The sequence below is a fragment of the Conger conger genome, chromosome 18 (genome assembly GCF_963514075.1).
Source record: "Conger conger chromosome 18, fConCon1.1, whole genome shotgun sequence".
NCBI classification, from domain to species: domain Eukaryota; kingdom Metazoa; phylum Chordata; class Actinopteri; order Anguilliformes; family Congridae; genus Conger; species Conger conger.
The window spans coordinates 15,976,244-15,992,004 of record NC_083777.1 but is presented as its reverse complement, the minus strand read 5'-3'; the positions used below and the strand labels follow the sequence as shown (position 1 = coordinate 15,992,004).

The 15,761-nt window shown below is 45.4% G+C and overlaps 1 protein-coding gene across 2 annotated transcripts in view; it reads left to right on the top strand.

The window, feature by feature from the left end:
* Nucleotides 1–15,761, top strand: part of LOC133118239 (adhesion G protein-coupled receptor A3) — a 106,059-nt gene that overhangs the window by 32,118 nt on the left and 58,180 nt on the right. For both annotated transcript variants that reach the window (XM_061228068.1, XM_061228069.1), the window contains 6 exons: nucleotides 2,972–3,185; nucleotides 8,721–8,885; nucleotides 10,406–10,604; nucleotides 11,050–11,199; nucleotides 13,025–13,186; nucleotides 14,700–14,906. In XM_061228068.1, coding sequence (XP_061084052.1) covers nucleotides 2,972–3,185; nucleotides 8,721–8,885; nucleotides 10,406–10,604; nucleotides 11,050–11,199; nucleotides 13,025–13,186; nucleotides 14,700–14,906 — 1,097 coding nt within the window. The remainder of the gene's footprint in view (nucleotides 1–2,971; nucleotides 3,186–8,720; nucleotides 8,886–10,405; nucleotides 10,605–11,049; nucleotides 11,200–13,024; nucleotides 13,187–14,699; nucleotides 14,907–15,761) is intronic.

The following is a 15,761-nucleotide window of genomic DNA, read 5'->3' as shown; positions in this document are numbered from 1 at the left end:
AAATGGTACATCACTTTTTATGGTAGGCTTGAATTAAGAAGCAACCAATGTTGGGCTTCAAAGGGAATACATACTGTAGGTTTTAGTTGTTTCGTTGTCAGGCCTGAAGCCATTGTTGCCTCATGCAGTAAGAGCAACTTACTACTTATGTAGGGCTTCCTGCTTTGTGAAGATGGGCTCCAACATCATTGGGCAGGACTGTGGACTCATCATCTAACGGGGTGCCAGAATATCCTTTATTCACAATGAAAGATTGCATTTATGTGGGTCATTTCCTGAAGCTCAGGATGCAATGCAGCTGTGGGCTGGTGACTCTTAGCTCAGATTAACCTGGGTGTCACAGCAGCCAGGTTCCCAGAAAAGGTAGCGAAGGGGGGATTTATTTAGCCAATTTAGCTGGGAGATGACTCTATGGCCATGCTCGGTGGACCAGATGGAGAATATTGCTGATGCAAGAGAACCTCTAATTTAGTGCTGTTGGGGCAGACATTTTTTTAACTAGTAATGACAAGTGTGTGTCGCGTGTGAGTGAGAGTGAGTGTGTGCGAGACAGTGATCCAGGATAAAGTCCAAACCTAAACGGTCAATGTTAAGCTCAAATTGAGCCTGGTCAGTGCTTCCAGGATTTCTCTATATCCACAGTGTAAGTAGGAATATCACTCAGGAGGGCAGCCTCAACTGACATTGCAGCCCTCTGACATTGTTTCCTTTGTCACTTTGTCACTTTATGTTATTTATTCTGGTATGTATGCTTTTTTTGTTGGGGGTGTTAACACAAAGGAGGTGGGGGAGGGGTTGAATTAGTGAACACAGACAAAACAGTAAAAAGGTCATTCAAGGGGATGAACCAACAGAAGAGAATTATGCTACAGCAGACTGAAGCAAAAACATCAGACACGTCAGATATCGATAATTTTAGTGATTTTGGATGATTGCAAATGCAGACATTGGTGCTTAATAATTGAAACTGCTTAATAATCCGATAATTCATCATTATGGATGATGTAATTATAGTACTTAGTGCACCATTGTTAAATATATCCATAAATATAATAATTATATGCTAACAGGAATGCAATAAAATAATGATTATACTTAAGTGTGCACTGATAGTATCTCAAAAGCTGCATTCCAGGTTTGAAGAGTACTGTAATATAAGAGTACTGTAATATATCTATGCTTGCGTTTCTAATGTAATCTTGCCTTTAAATCAGTGAATGTATCTGGCAACCGCACAAGATTTTGGGGTTGTTGGGGGCTAACGGTGAGTGCAGTGGGGCCGTTGAGGGGGGTTTTGGGTTAACGTGCGGGTAATTTAAAATGTCACACGGTCGTTCCACCGTGCATTCGGGATGGAAACATAAACATCTCCTCTGAAAATGTAGCCAGGTAATAAAAGAGCCATTCATTTGCTGGGAACGGAGTGACATCACGTCTGCATGCAATCAGAGGAGCCGTATATTCACATTAGCTCCAGCTCTGGGGAAAACTCAAGGCAAACAGCCGTCCCCCCCCACCAAAAGGTCTTTCTGAGGTCATGACATTTTACATTAAAATTTAAATGAAAAGAATTTGTTTTTGTAGGCTGAGGAAGAAAAGGTCAGTCTGGTCTCCAGTCCTCTCCCTCCCTGAAATTGTATTGTTTCTGGCTTACTTTCATACCTAAATGCAGGTGTGTTTTAAGGTTATTCTTTCTGTTTAAATGGTGATTACGCACAACTTTGTTGGCCTGATTTGGTCAGTTGGTCATTAAAATGTGCAGTGAGTATTACCTGAGAGCAGGTAAGGGTGGGGCCTGCCACACCTGCAACAGCTGTATCGATGAGCTTTTCCTAAGAATCACCTCAGATCTGAAATCTAGTGTGTTATTTGTTCAAGTTTCAAGTGTTGTGTGCTTTTATATAATTGCTGAATACGTTCAGTTTGAAATGAAAAATGGTAAATGGTTGGCATTTATATCGCACCTTTATCCAAAGTGCTGTACAATTGATGCTTCTCATTCACCCATTCATACACACACTCACACACCGACGGCGATTGGCTGCCATGCAAGGCGCCGACCAGCTTGTCAGGAGCATTTGCGGGTTAGGTGTCTTGCTCAGGGACACTTTGACACAGCCCGGGCGGGGGATCGAACGGGCAACCCTCCGACTGCCAGACGACTGCTCTTACTGCCTGAGCCATGTCGCCCCCCCAAGTAAAAAATGTTACTTTCATCTTTGAAATGTGTGCTTGTGCAAATACTACATACTTTTTTTGCAGAGCAGAGTTTAGACCCTGTGGCTATATTCCAAAACTCATACAGTACTTCTACCTAGAACACACACAAGCTGATTGTCAGTGATGACAAATGAGTACATTTCTTTTCCAAAACTCCTGGGATGAAAATCCCTGGATGTGTTCTTGAGTATTTTATCTATATCTGTCATTGCCAGAACTCCCTCCAAAGTGATGCTACTTCAAACATCGAAATTCAGATGAAGTAAAAAGCAGCGCTGAAAAACCTTCTGTTGAAACCTCATTATGAAACATGTATTTTGTTGTCCCAACACTCAAATTCTTTTTGAAATGCATCAGAAAATTCAATGAATATGTTCTATGTTCTGTGTTCTATGTTCTGTGTTCTATGGATTGTCCATTACCCATTAGCATCAATAAAGGTTCATGGCAAGGTGAGTGTAAGACTGCTTTCCAAATGAAGCCAACTTTATACTGCGCATTCAAATACTTGATTGATTGTACGGTATGTGTTCAGTGTGTTTGGCTGTGCATACAACCACGTGCATACATTGCATGCATCATTGTATTATACAACATTGCTTGCTCCTCCCTGGAGGAATCCCAAAATCTCTTGGACCCCGTAGCCTCCAATTCTGGCTCCATGTACAGGCTCTGTCAGAGATGACGTGTGCGGTTTTAGGGACCCCGCGGTAGGCATTTCTGAAACCTCTCGCTCCTCTCTGTGTTCCAGTGGCACCCCTGGAGCTTCCCCTCTTCCAGCTCATCCCGTCCCAGCGGCAGGTGGTGTTTCGGGGAGACAGGTTGCCGCTGCAGTGCACTGCTTCATACCTGGACGAGTCGATCAGACTGCAGTGGAGCCACAATGGCCGCCCTGTGAGCACACAGGAGCAGAGCGGCGTTCTGGTGGAGGACAGCATCGTACACGACTGCTGCCAAGTCACCAGGTAATGACACACACACACACACACACACACCCACATGCACACACACACCACACATACACTCACACATACACTCACACACATACACACACACACACACACACACACACGCCACACACCACCTATACACTCACACACACACACACACACACACACACAAACACACACAAGATGAAGGCCTCTTCACTATAAAGTTGTGTGATTAAACAGTGTAATGATATGGGCACATGTCTTGTTGAACACATTATTTCAGTCTACAGTAAACCGCTGACTGTATTGATCTGTGGCAAATTAAGGCTAGTCGCTGGTGATTTCTGAAAAGCAGGTATGTGAACTGTGAAGTGCATGATAGTGGCCATTTTGTAAGAAGCAGGGTTGCAATTCTCCCTGTCTCAGTTTTATTTCTTGTCCTTCTGTAAGGCAACGAAATGGACTAGCTTTGTCTTATATTTAGCCTTAAATCTTATTTCTATTACTTTTTAAGTCTCATTAGATGACGAATACACTTGTTAAGGCGGCCATTTTGCAGTGTGTCAATTGGCTGGCCCGGCGTTCAGCTGGAATGCAGCCCTTCATAAATACGGGGCGATGACAGAAATATCCCCCCCCTCGTTGGCAGACTCGTCTCCGACGCGGCCTGCCCAGCTGGAGGTGCGCACGCCTCATTTCCTGTCCGCCTCATGGAAGGAAGCGGTCGCTCCCGCTTCGCCGAGAACACGCACATTTTCCCCCGCGCCGTGTGGGTGTTGGCAATCCGTCATGTTTTCGCCGTCTCCTTCACCGGTGCTGAGAGATATACAACGGATTCTGCTGTCAAAACTCAAGCTGGCGTTAGCCGCGTCAGGCCTAGCGAGTTTGATTGTCGTGCTGGAAAGAAAAAAAACAAGTGAAGTGGTTACTTCAAACAGCTGTGTCTGGCTGTTACTGTGCCCTGGACCATTAATAGTTACTACATTGTGTGAGAGAGCAACCATAATGGAATAAATGACTGTTCTATTCCTTGCAACATTCAGTGAAAAACTGCCAGATGTATATAGGGAGACTAGTGTTTTACTAGGGCATAGTTTACTGTGTGGTATAGTGTGACCACGGTCCCAGAGGTACCCAGAGGGAACCCCACTGATTCATTCTGCTTTATTTCAGTCTGTCTCTTCATCTGCAAAGACATGGGTAATTTGTCATAACTAGCGGAGTCCAGACCTCCAGACACACACAGTGAATGCACAACCTGTGTCAAATTGTGCTGCAAAGCTTCACTCCAGTACAGCGGAAACACATTTCCCAGGTGCAATTGTATGGAAAAACTCCAATTTGGATTTTATTTTGATTAAGAGTCTGTCTTGTAATTAGTAACCACATTCCTGCGTATAAACAACTGATGTATTTTCTCCTTGGAGAACAACGTGTATTGTAATTCACTATTTTTCTTGGCAGTGGGCTTATCCCCCCTGAGAGAAACAGGCTCATACAGACGCAGACGGGCGGGTAAACTTTCCTGCCAAGGAAAACGCACCTCCTCTTGACGCGGGTCCCACTTTGCCCTATCGTCTCCCATACATCATAAACAAGCAGCTTTTTTTCTGAAATAGGTGGGGGGGAAGGGGGGCAGCAAAAATGACAGTGGAATGTTCCATCACAAAGACATGTAGGGATCTCAAAGGTTGGGGATCTGTCTGCACTTTTCCACATTGAGGGAAATGATGGGATGTTTTATTTTAAGAAAGTAAGGTTGTCTGTAAAATGTTATGGATCTTTGATTGGTGGGGTAGTCAAGGTACCTCTGATTCACATCACATACCATACATCAAACTACCTTTCCCCATTATACCCAGATAATACTGCAAGTTTGTGCATCTGTGTTCTTGCATTTGTGGGCATGTGTGTGTGTAGTGTTGTGTGCGCCTGTGCACGTGTGTGCTTGTGCATGTGTGTTCATTTTCAGTATTTGTATTTGTGGAAAGTGGGTGTCAGTTGTGCGGTTCTTTGTAGCTGGACTTCCTGCTGAGTGATGGCCCTGTGTAAGACAGTGAAGAGAGAGGGAGATGAACAGGCAGATTGAGTGATAGAGAAAGAGTGAGGTAGAAAGGGAAAAAGAGCTTAAATCTCACTCCTTAATGAAACCCTTTAAGGCCTGTGGCTATCCACCCTTTTGGAGGTGTCTTTCTGCCCTGCCTGTTTTTAATTAGCTTAATCGGACAGTGAGGAACTGGAACAACGTTTCTGCTTCTCTCTCTGGCTGTTATTGCTGCCTTCACATGCAGTGTTCAAAAGCAGGAAGGCATCCAGGCATGTCTCGTTCAGAATGAGCAAAAAATGCCTCCTACCGTGCCTTCATTTGGATGATTTTGAAGGCTGTATCACATGTAACCAGGTAGGATATCCCATTGGTCTTTGCGATAGGCTCAAGGTTCTTTGGTCCGATTAAATAATGGTTAAATGTGAGTGAGTGTACAGCAACCTGTGATTTGTTACTGTTATATTTTGTAAAAATATATTTTAAATATGTAATACACTGGATAATAAATTATGTCGTGTTAAACTCTCAATGGGCTTTCCGTGAATAGCCAGCTAACCTGCTCGTAATCACGCATGGCGTTACTTCATGACGTCATCCTGCCTTCCGAGTGCTTCCTAGATTTGCTGGCCTTTGAGCTCCCTTTCCCGTTAGGATGCGCTCTGCTGAGGATGTAACGTCAGGCTCGGGGGCAGCTGCCTTCCGCTTCAGACCCTGCCTCTTCTCCTCCCCCCCCCCCCCCCCCCCCCCGTGTTCCTGCAGCCTTGGGTCTCCATGGAAACCACATTTAATAGGCTTATTACTTCCTCCTTCGTTTGATCATTGTCTCACAGATTGTCCCTCACACCAAGTAACCTGGCCCCTCATCCCAGTGTGTGCAATATCAGGACCGGGGAATCACGTAGCCGGTGTACCGCGATGGACACAAGGCCAGAGCCGGCCAGAGAGATATTCTGTCTGTTCAGGATGCAGTCTGCAGTGCAGCCCGAAGACCCAGCTTTTTCGGATGTCCTTGTGGGTCGATAATGGAATGGGTGTAGCTGTTCAGATACTGTAGATTAGCTCCGCGGTGGTATTTGCTTTTGTTTACAATGCTGCACTTTCGTTTGGCTAACTTTACACTTCTCCGTTATCAATGGGCCTGAGAGCCTTCTCGGTGACATCGCTGATGGTGTCCACTTCTGTAAATGGCTATGGATTTAAGCGCCTGCTACGCGGACGTAAGGCGGTGTAAGATGGAAGGGGGGGGGGATTGGAGAGAGGTGGATGAAGGGGATAATGGAGGGAGAAAGATGTGAAGAGGGACGGAGGGATCGATGGGGTCCTGCATTACCTGGGAGACAGGGCAGAAGGAGTGAGGGCAAGGTGAGCTCGGCAGGTGGATCGATGCTGATGGATAATACCAGCTACCAGTGACATTTCCCTGAACAAAAATCAGCAAACAATGTTGCGAGAAGGAGTGCTCTCGGAAGAGCGTAGCCTCTTGTGGATGAGTGGGAGGAGGACGTAGAGTGGACGGATCTTTTATTTATGCCCAAATTACTCTCCAAAACTCGCAGGCTAAGGCCATTCTGCACCCAGACTTCGCCCTGTCTGTTCAAGTGCTACCTTCTCCGCGTAAGGGCTGCAGACTACTGCTGCTAGTGTGTGTGTGTGTGTGTGTGTGTGTGAGAGTGAACATATAAACATGCACATAAAGATGAACACACACATATTTACAATGCAAGTAAAGGGATAAAGCTGAAAAGGTCGGGCACTGGCTACAATAACTCGAAGCTCTTGGTTTACAGCCTTGTGAACGTCGTTATATAAACAAATCATTTAACATCACGGGCAGAGTAAACAGCCTACCGGCCCCTGTGGGAGTCATTTTGCACAGACAGTTTTACAGGGCAACACTGGAAATGGGAAATGAGAATTTAGGCCGCGGCTTCCCCCATAAATGACTTCCTGCCGTTTCCGTTTTTGTCATCGGTTATTATTCTATTTTTTGTCCGCATGGAATGACATGTCAGGGAAGGATTTGAGGGGGACGGGGTTGACCACGACCATGGGAGTCAGAGGCAGGGATTGGGCCAGCTGTGTCCCGCTCAAGCCTTGTTTGTTCAACGGGGAACACAACCCGTCTCTGCGAAGGCTCCTCTGTTATACAGCCATCCATCTGAGCGTTACTGCTGTTTGTGCAGGCACTCATGATTTCGTTTGAACTTGGAAGAAATTGGGAGTCCTAGAAATCTCTGCTGGCTGCCTGGCTCCCCTTGCAAGCGGCGAAACGCATTTCTACGGACGCGTGGGCCCAGAAATTTATGTGAAGCCTTATCTTCAGTATTCCTGCCGGGAAGCTTTGGGCAGTCTTTAATTTCATAGAGAATGATGAAAAATGCCCTTGGATGGCCATCAAAGTCAAAGAGTTAAGAGAACTGATGATAATGTTGTAATCTGTTTCTAATCAAACGTGAAAGGAGGGGGACATCCTATTTTAGTTATCTTCTTCATGCATTTCAATGCGGGTACTGCTTGCACTCTTCAAGGAGCCCGGTATTGGTTTAGGTTGAGAACAGCTGCTATTCCGGGCCTTGGCTGGGAGTTGATACAGCACTTAGCGGTTGTGTCTCTCGGAGCGGCGGCAGTCCAGAGAGAACTCTCTGTTATTTGTCAGCTGTGGTTTGGTGCGAGAGCGGGCACCGGCTCCACCGCCTCTGCGTTCACGTTAACCCCACGCCTTCAGCTGCCGGGCTTTTGGGAATGTGGGGTACGCGTCTCGACTTCCTCCCTCTCATTCAGCGCGTGTTTGTCTTCGACCTCCCTCACCAGCAGGTCTTTTGCACCCATATTTTTAATCTGTTCAGCGGTCTCTGTGTTTTCGACGGAGCCCTTTGCAGTGTCGATGAACCGTCAGTGAGCTGTTGACAGAACGAAATTCCTTCCTTTGTGATTAATATGTTCCATGCGCTGCACTTACCTGCTACAGCAGTGCGTTCAGCAGAGCCATTTTAGAATGTGGCACTGATGCAGTGGCCAACTATGGTTATATAAACAGTCTTTTATCTGTATATTGTCACCTGAGACACTGGAGGCTGCAAAGAAGTCAAATCGGACCATATGAAGCTAGTGGCTGGTTTTGCAGTACCTCAGGGAATTATGCGTTTTGAATTACTGGTAATTTGATTTTTGTGTAAACCATGCTAGTAGGAAGTGGTGTGATTTAAATTGGAGTATGCTCTTCTTGAAACCGCAATTTTGGTTTTGTATTTCCACCAACGAAAGTGTGGAAAAAAAAATAACGGTGTGTGTGCGTGTGTTCAAGTGATTTTAATACCTTTGCACCACATTCAGTTTCCATATGTTCATATATAACTCATAATGTGTTATCATATGATATTTTAAACTTGCTTTAACTTGGCTCTAAGTATGAATGCAAATGCCAAACATGTGCATTTTATTCTCACAGATTTACACTGGCTGCAACCTTGTAACTGATAATGGCACGGGTAATGTAGCGAATCACATGCCTCTCTTCCCAGTGAACTCATCCTCTCCAATATTGACATTGGTTTGTCGGGCCACTGGACCTGTCTGGTGACCAGTTCCCGTGGAAACAGCTCCAGAAGCATGGAGATTGTTGTTCTGGAAACTTCTGCGCCTTACTGCCCAGCTGAGCGAGTTACCAATAACAAGGGGGACTTCAGGTGGGTTTCAGACATGGCTAGACCACAGAAGGTGGGCCACTGAACAGAAAAGGCTAATGGTTGAATGTTCAGATCACACGCTGCTTATTTTGCTAATGATATCTTATTTGATATTTTAACCTTTCATAGTCTCTGTTATGTAAATAGTTTTTCTGACATCCCCCACGCAAAATCACTTTTGAATTTAGAGGACACATTCATGTTCTTCTTCGTTTTACCATATTTATTTTATCCTAAGATGAATACAGTAGGTGCTCAATCCAGGTCAGCAATACAGAAACTAATAGACCTTTGCCAGTTTTAATAGAGTACTGAAAGTAGAGATGTATTTGTTGCTGAAGCAGCTGCATTTAAATGCTGACTTTGACTGCCGAGAGGATCTGAAGTTTCTGCAATTTGGTTGCTTTTTATGGAAAGACACACACTGACTTAGTTATCAAGAAATCTTTTTGAGAGAAAATCTTTTGTCTGTACGACATTTCAATGAGTTCATTTTGCAACCTGTTATTTTTAGCCTTGTTTGTTAATAAAATAATATTACCTCCATATTTTTGCGTCCATATTTCTATGGCAGTTAAGCAAATATATAATTACACTTTTTGTTAAGTGGTCGTAATATTTTCTTTGAAATGGTTGCTTACTGCTGGTTTTCTTTTGAAACACATGAACATTGTATATTTTATTTATTTATTTATTGGTACTTTATGGTGCTTTTGCATGCCCTTGCTTCTTGGCTATATTATATGAGCCATTTCTGCTTCCTGCATACAGAGCAGAAATGCTTTGATTTTGTTGAGCCATAATGGTGTAGCAAATGAGCCGCTGTTTCTTGCAAATTACTGCCATTTAAGTAGAAGCCACTGAAACTAAAAGTGTTAATGGCTCTCCAGCTTGTGCGATGGGCTCTCTTCAGCTTTTCTTTTTTGCCTGTTTATTTTCACGGTTATGTGACAGTACACTTCGCACAACAAACTTTCATTGTGTATATTTTTTGGAGTACTGTGGGGTGCACCTGGCAGCAGTTTACCAAGTCTAGATATTTTTGATAAACTGATAAGCACCTCTTCTCAGTGATGCCTTGCCAAGTATAGTTCAGTTGTTCAGGGATAAAAGGACTGGTTTAAAAGTCTGTTATAGCTGTTTTTCAGTTGTTACGGGTAGTGTCTCTTAACAATAAGATTGCATCACCGTGTTAACCAGTGTCTGTGATTATTGATACTGTACATGTAATGAGGTAAATCAATGTAATAATTTGTGCTTGATGTAACATTGCAGTGTTCCTGAATTGAATTAAGCTATTGCCACTTTGTGATTGGTAGTGCTTATAATAATAATAATACTAATAATAATAATGATAATAATACATTTTCTTTATAGAGCGCTTTTCAAGGTACTCAAAGACGCTTTACATAAAAGTGATACAGTGATTAACATACAATTCAATGGGATGATGAGCCTGAGACTGAGTGTGATTAGTACAGCATATTAGGGAGTGACATTGCGTCCCTGTGTGTGGGTAGGTGGCCCAGGACACTAGCCGGGATCCTGGCCTTCCTGCCCTGCCTCCCTCACTCTTTCGGGTCCTCCCAACACTCCTCCGCCCCGCGGGAGAAGAAAGCTTGGCGGCGATGTGACCGGGCGGGGCACTGGGCGGAGGAGGACTACACTCAGTGTGCCTACGCCAGCGAGTTCACTCGAGTCCTCTACCAGCTCAGTCAGGTGAACCTGCCCTACGTCCTCCACACAGGTGTTCCTACACCGGCCCTGCTTCATACAGCTCTCACATAGAGACCCTCTTATACAGGCAGGTGGAACAGTATTCTCAGACCGGTGTACACTCAGTGTGCCTACGCCAGCGAGTTCACTTGAGTCCTCTACCAGCTCAGTCAGGTGAACCTGCCCTACGTCACCCACACAGGTGTTCCTACACACGCACTGCTTCATACAGGCAGCTCTCATACAAGCGGGTGGAAGTATTCTCAGACAGGTGTACACTCATACTGGTGTTCTTCAAGCACTCTTTCATACAGGCGCTCTCTCAAACAGGGAACCCCCTGACAGGAGATGGCTCTGTATCCTCAGTGGACCGATTTGATAGCCCCTGCTTGGATACTGCATGCTGTGGCCCTGGTAAAGGCAGATCTCTCCTCTCCTTCCGTTTCAGATGGCGATCAACGTCACCAATGCCCAGGCTCTAGCACAGCAGCTCTCTGCCTTCACCAGCAGGGCGGCGCTCTTCGACGATAAGATGGACATCATCTTCGTGACGCACATCATGGAGAGACTCCTGCGCTTTGTGGACCGGATACAAGATGTACGGTATATTACGGTGCTCTATTTAGAATAAGAGTTACAGTGTATCAGGGCGTGCTCTTCTGGACAAGATTTACAGTATATTAGGGTGTGCTGTTCAGGACAAAATGAGTGGTATATCAGGGTGTGTGACCGCACTCCACGGCCCTGTTTCTGTAGCCTTGTACTGCAGCGCTTGACCGATGACAGAAATCAGAGTAAAATAAGAGGTAGGAATTCGCCCCTTTTCCCACTGCCATCACCGACTGTGAAAAGAGCACTTTTCACAAAACTTCTCCCGGAGCAACCATCGGCTAACGTGCAATTTGGGGAAACTGCGCACACTGTCAGCTGTTATTTTCGGTTTGGCATTGTTTTATTCCTCTGTCCATCCGATGTTTTTAGAATTCTAAAGACGGAATTCTGAGAAGCGAACGGTCTCCGCGAGCTTCGCGTTTGTGGAGGATAATTCCGCAGAGCTGGGCGCGGAAAACCCTTAACCTGGTGCGATTCCGTTTGCTTTGGACACAGCACTGAGAGCTCGTGTTTTTTTGGCAGAGAAGTTCTGGGGGAAGACTGAAGCCATTTTCACAAGATGTTTTAAAATATTTTTATTCAGCACAAGGCCAGCAAAAGGTCTAATTTTGTGGGGAAAACGGCATTACTGTGATTAGAACAGGCTGTTCAGCCAATTTGGCTCTTTATTTTTATGATGCTTTTCTGCATAAAAAAATATATAAAACAAAGTGTCTATGTATACAGTCCCAAACAAAAGTATTGGTACAGCAAGGTCAATTCCTTTGTTTTGGCTACACACTAAAGACAATTGTGTTTGATGTCAGTGACATCAAAAGCAATCTCCACCGGGCAGGGGTGAAGGTATCTCAATTAACCGCTTGAAGAAGACTTAGAGAGCAGCAATATAGAGGATAAAAGATACAAACCACTCATCGGTATAAGAATCAGATAACGTACAGAGATGGGCACAAAAGTTTTGGAACAAAGTTGTCAGGACTGATGAGACCAAGATTAACCTCTACCAAAGTGATGGAAAGGCCAAAGTGTGAAGAAAGAAGGGACCTGCTCTTGATCCAAAATATACAAGCTCATCTGTGAAGCATGGTGGAGGAAGTTTCATGGCTTGGGCTTGCATGGCTGCTTCTGGAATGGGCTCACTAGTCTTTATTGATGATGTAACTCATGATGGTAGTAGCAGGATGAATTCAGATGTCTGCCAACTTACGGAGAAATGCATCCAAACTAACTAAACCCCAAATGTAATCAGTGTGTTGCAAAAACAAAGGAATTGGTCTTCCTCCTCCAATACTTTTGGAGGAGACTGTACACACTGTATGAAATCAGGATTTTTTGTTTGTTGGGGGGAGGGGGCACAGTGACTCTGGCGGTGATGACAAAGAAAGCGACAAAGGCACCAGCTGAAATGGTTGCGTAATAGAGCTGTAAACATTAGATTTTTATTCGTTTAATTCTGTCTTGGGCAGAAAAAGTATACTTGGGTGGAAACGAGCTCACTCCTTGCTCACTGATCTCCCATCATTGTGAAGTCTCTGTAGACATCAAGCAGCTCACAGGGCTTTTATTAGAGCCGGCCTCATATCTTGCGGGGGAAAAAGTGACATTGATGTAAATATTTTACCCATCCTCTGAAGGAAGTAATTACTTGCTGTTGGAGAGCATATCTAAATGAAATCTTAATGTAAAAAGCTGAGATGGTGATTGTCCTGTATAATTACACGTGAGACGGAGGGGGGAGGAGGGTGGTGGAGGACGGCTCGGCCTGCAGGAGCTGCAGCACGTTTCAGTGATGGCGTGTCGGTGTCTTACAGCTGGGAGACTACATCTCGGACATCGCCAGCAACATGATGCAGGTGGAGGAGCATGTGCTGTGGATGGCGCAGAACGAGGCCCGGGCCTGTACACGCATGGTGCAGTGTGTGGAGCGCATCGCTGACCTGGCCCTCACCGGCCACACCCCGGTCATATCCAAGGTACCGCACTCTCCCACTGCCTGAACCACTGCGGCTACTGCTACTGCTGCTGCTGCTGCTTCTTCTGCTGCTGCTGTTACTACTACTGCTGCTACTAATACTACGGCTGCTGCTGCTACTGCTAGTAATACTACTACTGCTGCTGCTACTGCTACTACTGCTACTGCTGCTGCTGCTACTGCTGCTGCTGCTGCTGCTGCTGCTGCTGCTGCTACTACTGCTGCTGCTGCTGCTACTGCTACTGCTACTGCTACTGTTGCTACTGCTACTAATACTACTACTGCTGCTGCTACTAATACTACTACTACTGCTGCTACTACTACTGCTGCTGCTGCTGCTGCTGCTGCTACTAATACTACTGCTTTTACTACTGCTGCTGCTGCTGCTACTAATACTACTACTGCTGCTGCTTCTAATACTACTACTACTACTGCTGCTACTGCTACTGCTACTAATACTACTGCTGCTGCTGCTACTAATACTACTACTGCTGCTGCTACTAATACTACTACTGCTCCTGCTGCTACTACTGCTGCTGCTGCTACTGCTACTGTTGCTACTAATTCTGTTACTGCGGCTGCTACTACTAATACTTCTGCTGCTGCTGCTATGCCTGCTACTAATACTGCTGCTGCTGCTGTCACTGTTACTGTTGCTACTAATGATGATGTTGATACGGAGGATGACGATATGAATAAGAAGAAAAGCTTTTGAGACTGGGAAAAGGACTAGGACTAAGTCTACAAGCAAAACCACATTTTATTTATGAAGCTCTTTTTATATGACCAAAGTGCTGTTAATTCATTTAATATAGCGAAGAAAGACACATCCCCCACTCTGTCCTTTAACAGGCCCATCTGCAGGCCTGTCCTCTGTGCGTCTCATTGGAGCGTGACAAGCATGCTGACTTCCCAAGAAATAATGTGTTAGAAAAGACCCCAGTGAAAGTGCCTGGTTACCCTCTAACACAGTACAGTGCTGTGTGTCTTTAATCTTACTACATCAATGACCACGAGAGAGGGAAGAGGAAGCTCTAAGTTAAGACGCACATCTCTAAGACCTTTAAATTCCTTTCATTAAGTTTAGCTTTGCATCAGAGTCTCTCTCTCTCGCTCTCCTGCTCTGTTGTATTCCCAGATCTGAATGCGAGTTGTGCGCTGAGGTTTGTTTTGTCGTGTCATTGTTTTAATCAGCGAAGGGCAGCTTTTTCTTGCGCTCTCCTGCGACCCTGAACAATGGGGAGCAATGTTTGTTCAGCCAGCAATTAGCGTGAAACAAACTGGGTCATCGAGAGGAGAGGCATTTTTTCCTTCTGTTAGGAGGGGAACGCGAGAGAGGGGGAGAGAGCTGCCCAATCACCGTGCGCACAGGAACATCGGGAGGGGGAATGGGGGTAGCATCTTGTTTGTTAATGAACTATTGACCTTTGTTAATCTTATTCTTTCTTTCCTCTGTTCTCTGTTTATTTTCCCAGAATGCTGTGTGTAACCGTCTCTCTCTCTGGCCCTTGTAGGTTTCGCCCAACATCGCTCTGGAGGCGTTCATGATAAAGCCGTCCAGTTTCACCGGGCTGTCGTGTACGGCGCTCCAAAGGGCGCCCCTCACCCCCGAGGGGCACCCGGTCCGCCCCGCGGAGGCCGAGAAACCCGCCGGATCCCTGCTCAATTTCAAATGCAGTACAGCCGACACCAGCTCTCCCCTGCTGGCCCAGCCTGGCAAGGTAAGGGTTAACCAGGAATACCCTTGATGGGCTGTGATTGGAGGAAGGATGAGTCAATTTCCCAACTGTCCGCTGAACACCTGAGTATGAGGTTGCACTCCGAAAAACCTGATTTTAAAACTTGTGTGTATGATATTGAGTGCACAATGCGTGGTGTACTTCATTATTATTTTAACCACAGAGACAGGCTAGGGGGACTGCTGGAATTATGAATTGAACTATATTTTACTTCTCTTTTGACGTTGCTTGTGTGTATGAGATGTATTGGATCATTAGCCCTGTTCACATTTACTGTTATTGCTCCTGGGCTGACTGCAAGAGCCTGGATTCCAGGACTGGTCAAGAAGCTCCTATTTAGGTTGATGGATATTTTCAATTAAAAGCCCTCAAGGCTTTCAGAGTTAGTGTACAATACAGAACATTTGACTGAGAGAGCCAAGCTGTCACAGGAATGTGCCGTTTTCATTTGTGGTCTGAAATGCCTGTGTGTGTGTGCGTGTGTGCGCGTGTGCATGTGTGTGTGAGTGTGCAAACCTGTGTGCGTTCAATGACAGTAGATATGGCATAGCAGCGTGGGTGTGTAAATGGTGACCCAGTCAATGTGTCGGGTGTCTTAGGCGTGATTTATGTGGAGACCTTGTGTACCTGTCGCCTTAAATCTCTCCACTGCTCATCCCAACTGACAGATGTCACAAATACACAGCCCGGATACTCAGAGGGAGCTCTTCAGTCCCATGACATTGAGGTGAAGGTGGTGTGATGCGGTATTTATCCGTTCCGGCTGTACGGCAAGCGTTCATGCTGTTTGGCTCGCTCTGGGTTTGTTTTTGTAGGCTGGAGAGAGTCGGATCCATG